At 35.2% G+C, this 16,436-nt stretch overlaps 2 protein-coding genes across 3 annotated transcripts in view; one reads left to right on the forward strand and one right to left on the reverse strand.

Moving 5' to 3' along the window:
- Positions 1–2,607: 2,607 nt before the first annotated feature.
- LOC133175219 (max-binding protein MNT-like) lies at positions 2,608–11,832 on the forward strand. The gene is made up of 8 exons (XM_061310326.1): positions 2,608–2,943; positions 3,210–3,333; positions 3,832–3,873; positions 4,252–4,363; positions 4,784–4,970; positions 5,731–5,799; positions 7,799–8,155; positions 8,389–11,832. Exons 1-8 carry the CDS (start codon positions 2,877–2,879, stop codon positions 9,318–9,320), a joined length of 1,890 nt encoding a protein of 629 aa, XP_061166310.1. The 5' UTR covers positions 2,608–2,876; the 3' UTR covers positions 9,321–11,832.
- Positions 11,833–12,563: 731 nt separating this feature from the next.
- Positions 12,564–16,436, reverse strand: part of LOC133175290 (ADP-ribosylation factor-like protein 6-interacting protein 4) — an 8,382-nt gene continuing 4,509 nt past the window's right edge. The window contains exons 2-5 of one of the 2 annotated variants that reach the window (XM_061310385.1): positions 16,114–16,310; positions 15,753–15,870; positions 13,936–14,005; positions 12,564–13,448 (exon numbers count right to left, since the gene is read on the reverse strand). In XM_061310385.1, the coding sequence (XP_061166369.1) occupies positions 13,389–13,448; positions 13,936–14,005; positions 15,753–15,870; positions 16,114–16,310 (445 nt within the window). In that variant the 3' untranslated portion in view covers positions 12,564–13,388. Of the gene's footprint in view, positions 13,449–13,935; positions 14,006–15,752; positions 15,871–16,109; positions 16,311–16,436 lie in introns of both variants that reach the window. The other variant, XM_061310386.1, reaches the window with a different exon arrangement.

Below are 16,436 nucleotides of genomic sequence, written 5' to 3' on the forward strand. Positions count from 1 at the left end.
GTTACGAGGATTCAAGTTTGTTCAAATAAAGAATAATGGAGAGATAGTTAAGAAATATTGAAAATATGGTTGGATCATTAAAAAAAATCATCTCAAGATCCATTGATGCAGAAAAGATTAAAATAATGTGAATAATAACGTCCTTATTTTGTGCAGATTCGGGTGTCTTCAAAGCTAGCCCCTGTGCTTAGGGTGGAACCAAAATAGGGGGGGGGTATCAAAATTATACACCCTCGAAATCTGTACATAGGAAAATCATAGAAAAGAATCTTCTTTTCAGGAGGAGTACGATATAAAGTTATAAACCATATTATTATACAAACTTGCCCAGACATTTCAAATTCAAACGTATTCAAACCGGAATATAAGTTATAAACCATATTATTATACAAACTTGCCCAGACATTTCAAATTTAAATGTATTCAAACTGGAATATAGATGGGTTATGATAGGGTTTAGATATTCACATGGAACATGCATATAGGGAAACAATATTTTAAAATCCAGGCCTGTAGCAACGGTTTCAAAATGGGGAGGGGGGAGGGGCCAACTTCCCAAATTAATTTGACATAAAAAAAAATGGAAAGAAAAGAAAAGCCAGTGCTCTACCTTACAGCAACATAAAGTGGGCGGGGGGGGGGGGCAGTATCTAAGGGAAAATTTACTATAGCAAAATACTATATTTAGAAAAAGTGGATGGGGGGGGGGGGGACTGAAATCTTCTTCTTAAAAAAACAACAGTGCAATAAATGGTTACTCACACTAATATGCAAGCATCCAAGTATAGTGCATTTTTTTCATGGTCCCAGGGGGTTGAGTCAATGCGACTAAACATATGGTATTAAAAAGAAGATGGGTGAACAAGGCGTGCAGAATGCCTATAGCTTCAGATATTAATAAATATTCAATTTGTGAATTAAGTATTTAAAATAAAGTTCTCATTATTGAAATTCATGAAATTATGATCAACAAAACTTTTCTAAGAAAAAAGATCTCTGAAGAAATTATTCTTTTATTGAAAAAATAAAATGGTATTCGTGGGATTCGAACCTCTAACAATAAAAATCCGGAGTATCATATTGTTTTGAGATTAACACTCTTACCACTACGCCACGCAGCTCCTGACGAATAGTGGCATTTAAATCATGTTTGTGATATGACCCTCGACTTAATGGACTTCAAGTATTTCTCGGAAAGATGCGAATGCTTTGTCATAAAAGTGTACTTTTAAGGTATAGTGGGTCTTTGCTCCATGTTTTTGTAAACCAAAAAATGTATATTCTTATGCAAACTTTTAGGATCAACGTTCAAAAAAATGGAGCGAGGACCCACTCATATCGAAAAATTTTGTTAGAGTGTGAGAAATGATCCTTTTTGTCCTCTTTAGTGTGTATATGCTATTTCGTAGGCAAATAATTTCAGTCTTTGTGAGATTTTTGTAAATTGTAGAGATTTAGCATAAAATATACTTTAGTGTTAGATGAAATATCAAAGAAAATTTTTATATAATTGAGATTTTATTTTTCACTTCATGTTTGTCGCACTGTAGGCACTTCGCCCGCCTTGTTCACCCATCTTCTTTGAAATCAGAAAAATCGAGAGCAGCTGAATGACCAAGAATCATGTTAATTGAGACAAAAACATTCCTACACCGTATGGATTCCAGTTCTTTCAAAGGATGAGGATCATATATTCCATAAATAGTACAAATATGTAGAAGAAAATCTTTAAAAAATCTTCTCATGAACAGCAAACCCCATGCAATGTGTTTAAATTTGGTTAAGTCATGCCCCCCTGGGGCTAGGCTGGAGCCGTAACATGGGATCAAATATACAGGAAACTTCTGGTCAAGGTGTACTCAGTGCTCGGGTGAACGGTTGAGGCCCTTTTGGCCTCTTGTTATTCACTGTTAGATATCAAGGTCCGATGCTGTGGTTCGTAAATGTATACAACAGTACATTAGAATTCGTTATGGCAAACAAAAGTTACCGCCATCCCTCAAAAAAAAAAAAAAAAAAAAAAAAAAAATACGTACCTGATATGGCAGGGTCTCCCCCCCCCCCCCCACACACACACACACACAAATACATAAAAAAGACATAATTGTAATGTTAGCACTGAAAATAGGAAAAAATTGCTTGTTCAGTGAAATATTTCAAATTTTCTTATTTATTAATTATTTTATGTTTTTGATAAATTATTTATTATTATTATTATTATTTTTTTTTTTAGATCTCTTTATATTTCCGGATCGTTCACGAAATAAAAAAAAAATCTTTATTTTTTCATAACGTATATATGCAACATCCATTAAAGCTTGGAATTAAAATGTGATCCACCTCTTTCGTATCAAGCTTAAACGTGGTTTGGTGAACCACGTGTTATCCATATAAGGATAGTATCACGTGGTTTTTACCTTTCCACAACAATTTATTGCCAGGACAACGCCCACTGATTACAATGTCTACGTGTGTAATTACATGAAATGCAAAACATAGACAAAATTTACTTGATTTCAGTGCTAATCTAACTTCACACGTGTGCTTATTTACAATCATTTGAATGTTTTGGTGAATTTACGGGATTTATTTCGACAATAAGAATCAAAACAAAACATGTGATTTCTAACGTGGTGTATTGATGACGTCAAAATAGTCAATTCTGATTGGTTGTTCAATGACAGGTGCCACTCAAAAACCACGTGGTGTATTAATATTTTCCTAGCGTTGAGTGTTTTGGTCGGGCCGCGCCATCTTCCTCGAATGTACGTTGTTTTACGTTTCTTTGGACCAACAATACAGCCCGGCCTTTTAAACACTCAGCAAAGGATATATTCGTCACCTCTGCTTGCTAAAAATTCAAATCGAGAACTGAAATGAGTCTGGATACACTGCTTGAAGCTGCTGAATTTCTGGAATGGCGTAACCAGTCCAAAACACGTGGTATGTTTCGCACATGGCAAACTTTGGCTGAAAATGCTGGTGTAATTTGTCGTTCTTAAAGGCTAAAATGTATTGAATATGTTGCAAGCATTATTCCCTTTATCGATTACGGCACAATATTTGTATGTACTTTGGTAGAAAACAATGGTCAAGTGATTAAAATTTGTACACAAGATCGGTGTACAATCGTTCGGTCTCGCTTTCATTTTTGTCTCATTTGCATATGTATGAGCACGCCATTAACGTGATATTTACATTCCTTGTAGTTGATGAGTCTGCAGGCCGAGTATCGTCAACAAACGGATCTGATACTTCACAAGATTCCTACAGCTCTGCAAAAATCATCTACATGGATCCAGACGACGCAACGTTACGTCGGCGTGCAGGAGGGTAAGCCGCTGAAAATGTAAACAGACTTGACCTTGAGGTATCATCCACGTGCTTGATGACGAAACAGTCGATGTGTGCATTGCACATCATATGGAGGAAGTGACGAGAAGTCTGTCATTTAGGGGATGAAAAGATAAAGAAAAATTATAAACACTAATTTAAAACAATAAAATTTTATTTACAAATAAATACGTCATCCATTGCAATACTCACATGCACACTGTCACACTTGCACACATTCATATGTTGTATCACATCTAGGAAAGTCATGAAAATAGTGATGGTTTGTGAAAATGTACACATGGTACATGATTGATGTTAATTTTAAAAGCTCAAAAACATTTACCTTTACTATTTCCACCAGAAACAGAACAATTTTTATCATAAATAACGATGATTAAGTTATTAAAATATGAAAGATTTGAATGTATATTACTTCCAAAATGACTGTTTTTGAGAGTACAAGTGATATTTTGATGAGATTGATTAACATTTCAGAGCTGGGACCAGAGAGGTTCACAATAAATTAGAGAAAAACAGGTGAATATACCAGTTGTCATATTGGTAGATAGTTATAATCGTGTAGATGGTGATTAAGAACTTAATGTGTTTGAACTTATAAAGGAGATACAATGTATTTCCTTTCATTTTTTTGTATATAATATTACATACATAATAAGTTTTGAGTATCCTTTAGTCATAGTTCCGTATTTGTTCTTATAGCATATAGTCTTCAAAACTTTCTCATGGTAAATATACTTTCATAATATGTGTACATGTTTATGCAAAAAGCATAGCTAGGATCATACAGGACAGAACAAATGTAGATTTGAGCATGCTGAATATATCAGTATTAATATGACGCCACTGGATAATTATAATCAGAAAATAATTCATATTTTTATGAAATATTTGTAGGAGGGCACATCTGAAGGAATGCTTTGATATTTTAAAGAAACAGATTCCAACCTTGGAGGATAAGAGGACTTCAAATCTCTGTATTTTACGTGGCTCTATACGATACATTCAGGTATTTTTGATATTTTTTAATGTACAAAAGCTAAAATTTTGTCTGTCAGACACCATTAACTATCCTCAGTACAGAAATGAGCTAGAGGCCATTAGGTATGAAGTGACAGAGAAATTACATTTGTAATTTGATAAGATAAAAATGATATGGACATGCTTGTGCAGATTACCTATAATTAGTAACGAGAAGGGGTGGAGCCAACAGAAGGTACAATAAGTAGGTCAACCTGGGAACCATGGCTTTAAATCCAGTACATGTTGAAATCTGATTGGTTCGTCATATATAAACACTAGCACGTGAGAGGTCACCTGGGGTGAGGGAGAAAGAGAGACAACTCAAATTGAAATTGTAAAATGCTAATTAAATCATATGTTTAAGAAACTTTTTAGTGTACTTCCACATTTTTTTTTTATATTTTAGGCAGTAAAAAGGAAAGAGAAAGAATATGAACTAGAAATGCAAAGATTAGCAAGGGAGAAAATAACACTTCAAGAGAGAATCCACAATTTAAAATCCGAGTTAGCCAGGATGAATATTGAAGTGGATTTAAATAAGTGGGTTACCCTCCCTGATGAACAAGACACCAATTCCACATCAACAGCTACAGGTAATAGTAGATGTAACTTTTGAAGATTGTATGATTTTTTAAAAAATGATTGTTATCATTTGAATCACCTCTCTCCCTCCTAATAAAGGAAACAATGAAGTAAATGAATTGATTAAAATGATATGAACCATTTGTTAAAATTATACAAAAAATATGAAAAGAAGTAAATAAAATTTTATTATAGTTTTGTTAAGTAACAAGCCATGTAGATTAATATTTTATGGAGGTGAAATCAGCTAGAAATTAAGAGTCCTCTATATACTGCATACAAAAGAGTTCTGATTATGTGGTAATTTTTCACCAGTGACAACCATGAGATATGGTATATTGCACATGAAGTTGATGAAGTTGATAAACATTTTTCATTCATAATATCAAAGATTTTGTTTGACCACACATAACATTGTTGTAATGAAAAAGTGAAAAAAAAAACTTCTAGACTGTGCATTTGCTCTATTGAGTGGCATTAATCTTAGTTGCTGTATCTAATTCATATAAGACATTGTTTATAATCAATTTTTTTTTTTTTGATTCTCATCTAAACCCTTTTTTTTCAAATTAGGTTGTCTGTGAGTGAAATTATTTGCTGTGTCAGAGAATAAAAACAAGAATTTGTTTGCAAACTATCTTTGTATATTATGACATAACAAATATTAAGACCAATTTTTTCAGGTACCTCAAAAATGTATATTTTCTTTTATCTTACTATAAACATTAAAAAAAAAAGCACTAAAAAAGTATTTATTTGTCATTATTACAGAACAAGGAAGTCCAATATGCAGTGATGATGATGATGATGATATTAGAAGTCCTAATAAATCATACATGGGTAGGTTAATACAATAAATGTTATGCAAAGTGTATGGAAAATGATGCATTGCTGTAAGTTAAATTTTCTGTTACATATGATTCAAGTAAAGAGAGAATGATCTAGAAATGTCAAGATATACATTTATTAGCTCACCTCGACGAAGTCGAGATGAGCTTATGCTATACCCCCGGCGTTGGCGTCGGCGTCGGCGTTAGCGTCGGCGTCCCGGTTAAAGTTTTAGGAGCAAGTCCCATTCCCAAGTTACTATAAGCCCTACCTGGACCAAACTTGCATGGATGATGCATCTAGAATGGACACTGCCACACTTGCTTCGGATGCTGGATCTGACCTAGATTTTCCAGATGAGTGACCAGGTTAAAGTTTTTGGAGCAGGTCCATTCCCAAGGAACTATACGCCCCACCTGAACCAAACTTGTATGGATGATGCATCTAGGGATGGACACTACCACACTTGCTTCGGATGCTGGATCTGACCTAGATTTTCCAGATGAGTGACCAGGTTAAAGTTTTTGGAGCAGATCCTTTCCCAAGTAACTATACGCCCTACCTGGACCAAACTTGCATGGATGATGCATCTAGGGATGGACACTACCACACTTGCTTCAGATGCTGGATCTGACCTAGATTTTCCAGATGAGTGACCAGGTTAAAGTTTTTGGAGCAGGTCCATTCCCAAGTAACTATACGCCCTACCTGGACCAAACTTGCATGGATGATGCATTTAGGGATGAACACTACACACTTGCTTCGGATGCTGAATCTGACCTAGATTTTCCAGATGAGTGACCAGGTTAAAGTTTTTGGAGCAGATCCATTCCCAAGTAACTATAAGCCCTACCTGGACCAAACTTGCATGGATGATGCATCTAGGGATGGACACTACCACACTTGCTTCGGATGCTGAATCTAATCTAGATTTTCTAGATGAGTGACCAGGTGAAAGTTTTTGGAGCAGGTCCATTCCCAAGTAACTATAGGCCCTACCTGAACCAAATTTGCATGGATGATGCATCTAGGGATGGACACTACCACACTTGCTTCGGATGCTGGATCTGACCTAGATTTTCCAGATGAGTGACCAGGTTAAAGTTTTTGGAGCAGATCCATTCCCAAGTAACTATACGCCCTACCTGAACCAAACTTGCATGGATGATGCATATAGGGATGGACACTACCACACTTGCTTCGGATGCTGGATCTGACCTAGATTTTTCCAGATGAGTGACCAGGTTAAAGTTTTTGGAGCAGGTCCATTCCCAAGTAACTATAAGCCCTACCTGGACCAAACTTGCATGGATGATTCATCTAGGGATGGACACTACCACACTTGCTTCAGATGCTGAATCTAACCTAGATTTTCCAGATGAGTGGCCAGGTTAAAGTTTTTGGAGCAGGTCCATTCCCAAGTAACTATACGCCCTACCTGGACCAAACTTGCATGGATGATGCATCTAGGGATGGACACTACCACACTTGCTTCGGATGCTGAATCTGACCTAGATTTTCCAGATGAGTGACCAGGTTAAAGTTTTTGGAGCAGATCCTTTCCCAAGTAACTATAAGCCCTACCTGAACCAAACTTGCATGGATGATGCATCTAGGGATGGACACTACCACACTTGCTTCGGATGCTGGATCTGACCTAGATTTTCCAGATGAGTGAACAGGTTAAAGTTTTTGGAGCAGGTCCATTCCCAAGTAACTATACGCCCTACCTGGACCAAACTTGCATGGATGATGCATATAGGGATGAACACTACACACTTGCTTCGGATGCTGAATCTGACCTAGATTTTCCAGATGAGTGACCAGGTTAAAGTTTTTTGAGCAGGTCTATTTCCAAGTAATTATAAGTCCTTCTTAAACCAAACTTGTATAGATATTGATCTTGGGATGTACACTAACTAGAAAAAATATGATGTGAGATTTGCCTTGCTTATAGATAACCTTCGTCGAGGTGAGCTTCGTAATCTTTGATTACCTATGTTTTTTTTAGGTGAAAGGGACATTGTAAAGAAATTATTCCCAGGCAGCAGCAATCAGAATGCAATCAACCACCAGAGAGAACTGACAATAATAAAGGTCAGCAAGCCTGACCACGTCAACATGCCAGCAGCCACCATATTGAAAATTCCAACCTCTAAATCTCCTCTTCAACAGCATTTAATGTCTCCCATACAAGGGAATTCTCTGTTAACAAAGCCTCCTCTTCCAGCTCGGCCTGAGCAGACGTCATCTGCACCTGCTACTGTGACTACCTCGAATTCCTTAGATACACGCACGCCAGTAACGCAGCTGTTGGCCAGGACATTAGAGAAAAGACAAAAACAACAACAGAGTGCCATAGTCACAGGTAATCATCTGTAACATTCGTGTCTTTCATAAAGTACACATCAGCACAATTAAAACAATTTTACTCACATTATGAGTCTTATGGATACAGTGTCCATAATTTATTTTTGATAAAAATTTCTTCATTTGATGTAATGAAAAAAATTATGCAACAGATGTTAAAGTTCCATGGTATAATAGGCGTAGCATTTGTTGTAAGGTGTGCCTCTATATCTTGTCTGTCTTGGTTTTCAGTGACAAGCGTCAGTCCCAGTGTTAAACCACCACCAGTACCAACAGTACCATTAAAGACCATTCCTTTGAGACATTCTCTGGGCATTCCAATAGCAACACAGTTTGTTGCTGCCCAAGGAGCAGCCCAGTTAGCAGCAATTAATAAACTGGTTTCCCAGGGTACCTTAGCCATGCCGGTCTCCATGGCCAAAGGATTTGCCCAGCCCATTCTGGTATCTACTAACCTGATGACAGGACTAACTTCTAGTCAGCAACAACAGATATTGAATAGTGCTGCAACACAGAGTATGGCAAAACAGACTGCAGCTGCCACTTCTTCAATTACTACAGCAACCACCACTGTCAAAGTCACAGCACTATCCGCCACACCACTGTCAGCTTCAACACTATCGACTACACCATTGTCAGCTACACAGCTGTCGGGAACTCCTTCTATGGCTACCTTAGGAAATGTTTCCAACATCAGACCACTTGCAAATACAGGCACAACTCACATGCTGGGACAAATCCCCTTCAACATTCTAGCTCAAGCACTGCCGAGAACATCTTTAGGACAAGTCGTGACACCATCCACTTCCACAGTGTCAGTCTCTATTCCCTCTAGTCTGCCACAGAATGTTAACATGCAGCAGCTCATGTCACTTGCTCAAATTACTCAAGGGACACAATTGGTGTCCCCCATGACAGTTATGTCCCCTGGAGTGCAGTTTGCACAGGGATTAACTCAGACACAGTTAAACTCTATGCTTTCAAGTCCTCTTTTAAAGCAGATTCCCTTGATTCCCCATGGATTCTTGCAGGGAGCTCAGATGGGGGGTGTTTTAGGACAACAAGTGGTGAAACCTGTTGTAGTGGTCAGCCTGCCCAGTGTGGTGAGCACCACTGCAACCACTTCTACCATAGCTGCTACTACCACCACCACCACATCATAGGAATTGAATGAAGCCAACTGAGTCATTATTGAAATCCAGACAATTTTAGCAGAAACTCACAACCATGTGTCATCAATACTGATATGTAATGATGTAAAATGTATCACAAACTGTTATGTTATTTTGGGTACAGTCTAGTAATTTTAAATTGATGAGCTTAGTATCTCTCATTGGATCATGTATATGTATTATCTATATCGTGTCAAACTCATAAGTTCAAGATTGAGGAGTACTTGAGAGGAAAAATATGAAAATATTGCTTTCATGTTACATGTGGATATGATATGTCATTCATTCTGATAAATATTTATAACCCTTCATGGACCTGATTTGAAGAATAATCACTTTATCAATTGTTACAGTAATTTGTAATTCAATTTCATCCAGCTTTCTTGAATAATCATTCACAGACCTTATTTCACATATATGTGTTTATTTTTACAACAATGTATTAGTTTATGCTAACTTAATTCACAGATTTCCAAATGTGGAATGGCTTCTCGAAGCATTTTAATAGCTCACCTGAGCAAAAGGCACAAGTGAGCTTTTGTGATCCAAATTTGTCCGTTATCTGTTGTTTTTGTTGTCACAAACTTTTCTCCAGAACTACTGGGTCATTTTCTACTAAACTTGCCTCAAAGCTTCCTTGGGTGAATTTTATTTAAATTTCTTTATTTGAAGGTCCATGTCATCTTTCAAGGGGAGATCATTAAGAATTAGTGGAAATTTAATGGCATCTTTTAAAAATATTCTTCTCAATAATCACTCGTCAAGACAAGATTAAACATATTTAAAAAATTCATTACATAGTGTAGATTCAAATTTGTTAAAATCTTGACCCCCAGGGTAGGATGGGGCCACAATAGGGGATTAAAGTTTAACATAGGAATATGGTGGAATTAAAGAAAAAAATCTCAAGAACAGTAAGGCCATGATAAGTCATATTCACATGGAAACATCCTCAGGTAACAGTAAGGCCATGATAAGTCATATTCACATGGAAACATCCTCAGGTAATGTAGATTCAAGTTTGTTAAAATCATAATCCCTGCGGTAGGGTTGAGCTACAATATAGGATCAAAATTTAACATAGGAATATATTGGGGGGGGGGGGGGGGGCTTATGTTAATGGAGAAGAGCAGGGTCTTAGTTACTCAGGTGAGCGATTTTGTCCATGTGCCTCATTTCAAACTGTGACATAATGCAGTCAACTGTTGAGGTGGTAAAACAATGCATTTCACGCCATTTCTGTAAAGTGCTACATTTATTTTTTTTTTTGATTTTGAGAAAGTTGTATATGTTTTTGTTAAATCTGTTGTTATTGTTGATGACTGTAAATATTTCTGGTTTTCTGTTTATACAGGCCAAATCACCTCTGTCTGTGATCTTATATTAATTATGTGGAACATATTTACCATAAGCATTTTGTAAAAATACAGTGTATGTAATGATGCAGAAATTTTAGAGAGAGGGTAGAAGACTTCTACGTGAAGTGTGTAAGATAAGAACGATATATGTTTTTGAGGTATGGTTGTTTAAAATGCATGATATTTTGGAGAACATAGAGATATTTATGAATGATACTAATAGTTAGATTTAAGTACAAGGTATTGCATTATAAAATTCCCTTTGGTGCATTCAGTTAATTTGTACAGTATGTATTGTGACTATGTGTTGAATTTGGATGATGACAGCTACTCAGTTTTAGTGAAGATACAGCTTGTACACATTATATATATAGGTACAGAATGTGATGTTTTCGAGAAATACTGAATGGTAAAGGTTTACTCCATTTGAGTATATGTATTCTGACTTCAGAAGTAAGAGAAATGATGCAGAATTTTTTTTTTTCATTTGGGTTTGTTTTTCATTTGCAATTTCATTTTGTGTAACAAAATCTAGCTGAATTTCTGTTAGATTTTAACACGGATAAAAACTTACTGTAATTCAGAGTTGGAAACTCCTGAGGAGCATCATAGATAATAAAGATTTAAAAAAATGTTTTCTTTCAACAAAAGCTATACTTAATTGTCTGATATTGGAAAGTCTAATATAAACAAAAACATGCCTCTACATTTATATTAACTGTGTATAATAATGTCAGATTCATTCATCATAGAATACTGTATGTGTACTTAAAAAAGCGGGCTTCATATTTTAGTGGCTTTGGTGCAGACAGCGATGCGCTAATTCATAAATACCACTAAGAAATCAATTATATATATACAAAACATGGCATGGAAATGTGAAGCGCTAATTTATGATTATGCCAACAACTACATGCCCAGTGATTGTGCTAAATTTTGAATACGCCAATTTATGTACACATACAGTATGTATAAAGATCTACAAGAATTTGTAAACCATTACTGTATTATAAATTGGATAGTCATATAGGAATCTACAAACACCATTTGTAAAAGGGGGGTAATTTTATTCATTTCTAGCTGTTAAATTACATATATACTATAAATATTTGAAAATTAATCCAAAAATAAAAGTAATCAATATTGATGACTTGTGTTTGAATACTTTGAACATCAAGAAGTTCAAGTTTGTCAGAGTATGGTTTACGTGTATTTGACAAACATGATAAATTGCAAGTGAATTCTCTAAGCTCTGAAGTAAGAGACAATCATAATTTTGAAACTAAATTTTTATACATAATGTTTATAGTGTAAGTGGTTTGTGGATCTCTAAACTGGACACAGACCTAAGTGTGTATTGGTATTGGGGGGGGGGGGGATATGTTGTTTCAGACAAAGATTTGAACCTGGATCCCCTGAACACTGGACAGGTGCTGAGCTAAGATTTTAAGAACAAAGCTCTCTGACCAACCACTGCCACCGAACCTGTCTGACTATCACATTCCTGCCTCCTGAAGTACATTTGCTTCGGAAGACGATCCATATTCATCTGGGTGATGGGACTTTCTCGTCTACTTCCAAGGGTTGGCATGGCACCGAATATAACGGGGAGAACATGAGGGAACAACTTAAGTGAAATTCAGTTTATACCATTTCAGAATTCTGCGCAGAATTTCAGTCACTGACTATTAATTTCCAAAGCAGTTGGTATTACTTTCCACTTTTATCATAAACCTATGGTTATTATATGATATGAAAAGCATAGGAAATCTTATGCTTCTGGTATCAAACATAATGCTGTATGAATGATCAATTTTCAAGCAAATATTAAATCGATCGCCACAGTGTTGATAGATTGATAAATGTTTCAAACAGGAGTAAATGGCAGAGAAGAAGTAGGAATATTTATTTTGCATTTATCAAATTGTAGTTTTAGCAAGTGAGTTAAATATTAACAATACAGAGTTGCTGACCAACTCTTACATTAATATTTCTGTAACAATGAAATTATAACAAAATGAAAATGTTCTCAATGGATTATTTAAAAAAAAAAACCCAAAACTTTTCCCACATGGTTTTGTCAAAACACTTGGTTGGGCGAACTTAGAATTTGAATGTGGATGATTCTTATTATTTATGGATATAAAATTGCAGACTTTACGCCCTTTTTGACACATGTACATGTATATTTTTTCACTATAATCCATTGATAGTTTCACAAAAGGCTTTCCTGTCACTCCTAAGGCCCTAAAGGTGTTCTTGTACATCTTGCTTATACAGCTTTACATGTATTTGTCCAATAATCTACATTCAAATGTTCACTTGACAAACAATATGAATGAGACTGGAAATATTGAATTATACAATGCTGAGCACTATACATTAAAATATTCATATGCATTCCCTCCTAATCATGGCACAACAAAGAGAATTTAATGCAGTAATGCTTATATTTGTAGTGTGTATTGATGTGTTCAGTAAAATAGATATGTTCAATAAAATACACGTACAAAGTTTAGGTGAAGGTAACTCTGTTTGGAGTAATTTAAGATTCACTCAGGCAAAGTTTAAGTTCATTTAACTCTGCCCAATCATGTTATTTAATTGCTCAGACTATAAAATTCTTGAAATTTCCATTTATATTGTAACACCATGAAACTTGTAAAATATTCCGCGTTGTTGAAATAAGACTGTACGTAATTCAGTTTTTATTGATTCCCATCTTTGTTGCAAAAAACAAACCATCCCCTTGTGTTGCTTGCTGAAAGAAAAGATAAAACAGAGATTATTGTCATATAGACTTTATAGTATACATGTATAGAGAACATTCAGGACTCTACAATGTACTTATATCAATAATTATATAATCTTGAAGTTTTGAACTTTGACCATAGATTTCCTCAAAGCATGCTCCAAATACACATGCATGTAGTACATGTATAAACTAGCTAAGTTACTAATTGAATGGGTAATTGCATCCCAATGTTCATGCCAAAAATCTTGACCTTGAACGTAATGACCCCCTCCCTCCCCATCCAAATATGTAGGTATATGTACATGCATCTTTTCCAAATTACATGTTTTATGCATCAAAGTATAAATGTAACATGGTCATAATTAGCATTACCTTTGCAATAAAGCAACCATTGTATACTCTTCTCTACTAACATTTTCTGGATAACAATGAAATGACGAGTCTTAGTGTGTATGTCACTTGCCATAAAAATTCAGGGGCACTGATATCTCACCTTGTTAATTTGCTTGTGTCGCTCCTTACTCACAATTTCCTCCAAAATCTCCCCATCACCTTTGACTAACCTAAAATTGTTTAAAGATAAAAATTTTCTACTAAATTAATAATAATAATAATAATAATAATAACTAGACGAGCTTGTTGCAAAGCAACAAATAAGTCTTCCGTCTAAATTTTAAGGAGATGAGATCGAGTTCGGGAGACATCTACGGTCATATGAGCAAGAATGAGCCATTTACCATTACTTCCGGTGTGACCGGAAGTGACGTCATTTTGACGACTTTTGATGATCTCCTTAGCTGCTACTTGTCGTTTTGAACAACTTAGCTTCTATGATGCTATACAAATTCTCAATACTTTTTGAGATATCAGGAAAACACTTTTGGCCCCTCTAGCTCCCTGATTTTAGGGGCCAGCCCCTTATTGTTGATATCTTTTGAAAGATCGTATCATTCTACACAACTTTTGCTCTATATGTTTTAACAAAATATTTACAGGTAAAAAGATATTGTAGAAAAAGTGTTAGAAATTTTAAAAATCCCGATAGGACTTTTTTCGGGCCATAGCGAACGACGAAGTACGGCACTTCCGGGGAAAAAGAAATGCGTATGTCACATCTACACATAATGCTCTATCATCGCTGAAAAATTTCATGCTTCTACCATGAAGCCCTTTTGGGGAAACTGACGGACAAAGTGACCCTCCGAAAATCACTAAATCGCGGAAAGCTCGGAACCGGAAGTGACGTCATCAAAACAAAAAAATATACATCTAGATTTTTTAATGTTCTATCAGACCTGTAAGTTTCATGAAAATTGAGCGAGCCATTTCCGAGAACTCGCGTGCACAAAATCGGTAAGAAAAAAAACGATAATAATAATAACAAAAAATAGTGGAAAAGAAACCTAAGAAAAACAAGAAGGTCTTCCGCTGAAGACGGAAGACCTTAATAATAATAATTTTTTAAAAACCCATAAAAATATACTGGGACTATAGTGTATTACATCAAATCTTGCTCTTTGGCTTATTATACCAAGCTTTATTTTCTCTAATCCAAATGAATACATTCTCAAGTTGAAAAAATAATTCAATTCAAAAGCCAAAACACTGTAATTTGTATTCTCACATTTTTCAAATACATGTGTTAATATATCACACTTATATTTTTACTTTTGCAAAGGGAAGAGCTACTGCATATGTCTTTTTTGCATTAATTTTATTGATTTCTTTTTCTTTTGATGAAGAAGTAAATAAATAACTGCATTCAATTTTTCTGACATCTCATTTTACACTCAGAATTTATTTAAAACTCAGATGCTCTTTATTAGAATTCTTTCTTTAATTTATTTTCCTCCTTTTTTTTTTTTGGTTTTACAAGTACTATGCAATTCATCTGTTACCAATTATTAGCAATAAAAATGAATGTCATATAATAACCTGTGAAAACTAGGTGTTCTTGCTAGTCTTTCCTACCTGTTTACCTTTTTATTATAAACAGATAAACAGCAGTGAAATGAATGTCATGCTATAAATTGAGATTTTAATGATCATCTAATTTACCCGATAGGCATTACTAGCAATCGTCTTTGCAATGCTATAATTAGATGTCACTAATACATGTAATTCAGTTCCATATTATCGTTGAAGTAAATGAAGAGAACAATCCCTAAAAATGCTAAAGGTTTAAAATAAATGAAAATTTTTAGGATAAAACTGCTAATTCTTCCAGTCTCTAAAATAACAGTATTATACAGTATAATTGCCTGTGAAAACTAACTGTTCTTATTATAGGTCATTCCAGACCTGTTTTACCTATTGCGTCCAGTTTCGGGGTCATATACCCTCCTCACGACACTTTGCTGTTTCTCCCATTCTTCCTTTGTCATGGGTTTCATCATGCGAGGAGATGGACCACTACTACTACTGCTAGCTAAACATAAAGAGATTTTATTAAATGAGGTCATGAGTAGATTAAAGCACATGATGCATTTTAAAAATAAGTAACATCTGATTTTTTTCAGACCTACATTTGAAATACTTAATTTCAGGAACACCGAGTTCAAACCTGGTATATGTACCGGTACCACCAGAATTTGAAGGTCACCATACATACATGTGTGTTTTTCAGGCTAAGAAACTTTTCACTTTATCATAAACCATTTTGGACACTTGCCTGTAGGTTTTGGGACAGAGTTCTTGTCAATGATACATGTATTTTTATTCATTGTAGATGGAAGGTCAGCTCTCTCCTTTGATTTGCTTTTCTTCAATTTTTTCTTTGATTTCTTCTTTTTATGCTTTTTGTGGTCTTTCTTTTTCTTCTTTCTTCTAACAGGAGATGGCGATGAAGATGATGATGAACTTCTAGATCTTCAGTTTAAGAAAAACTTTGAATCATATTGAAATCAGAATCTAATTTCTTTTGATAAAGATAAATATTACTTCTTTCTCAATGACAAGAGTCATGGGAAATTAAGGTTCTCAGATTCTAGATTC

The sequence above is a fragment of the Saccostrea echinata genome, unplaced genomic scaffold, assembly GCF_033153115.1.
Source record: "Saccostrea echinata isolate AGI-Se365-2 ecotype Australia unplaced genomic scaffold, CSIRO_AGI_Sech_v1 ptg000062l, whole genome shotgun sequence".
NCBI lineage: Eukaryota > Metazoa > Mollusca > Bivalvia > Ostreida > Ostreidae > Saccostrea > Saccostrea echinata.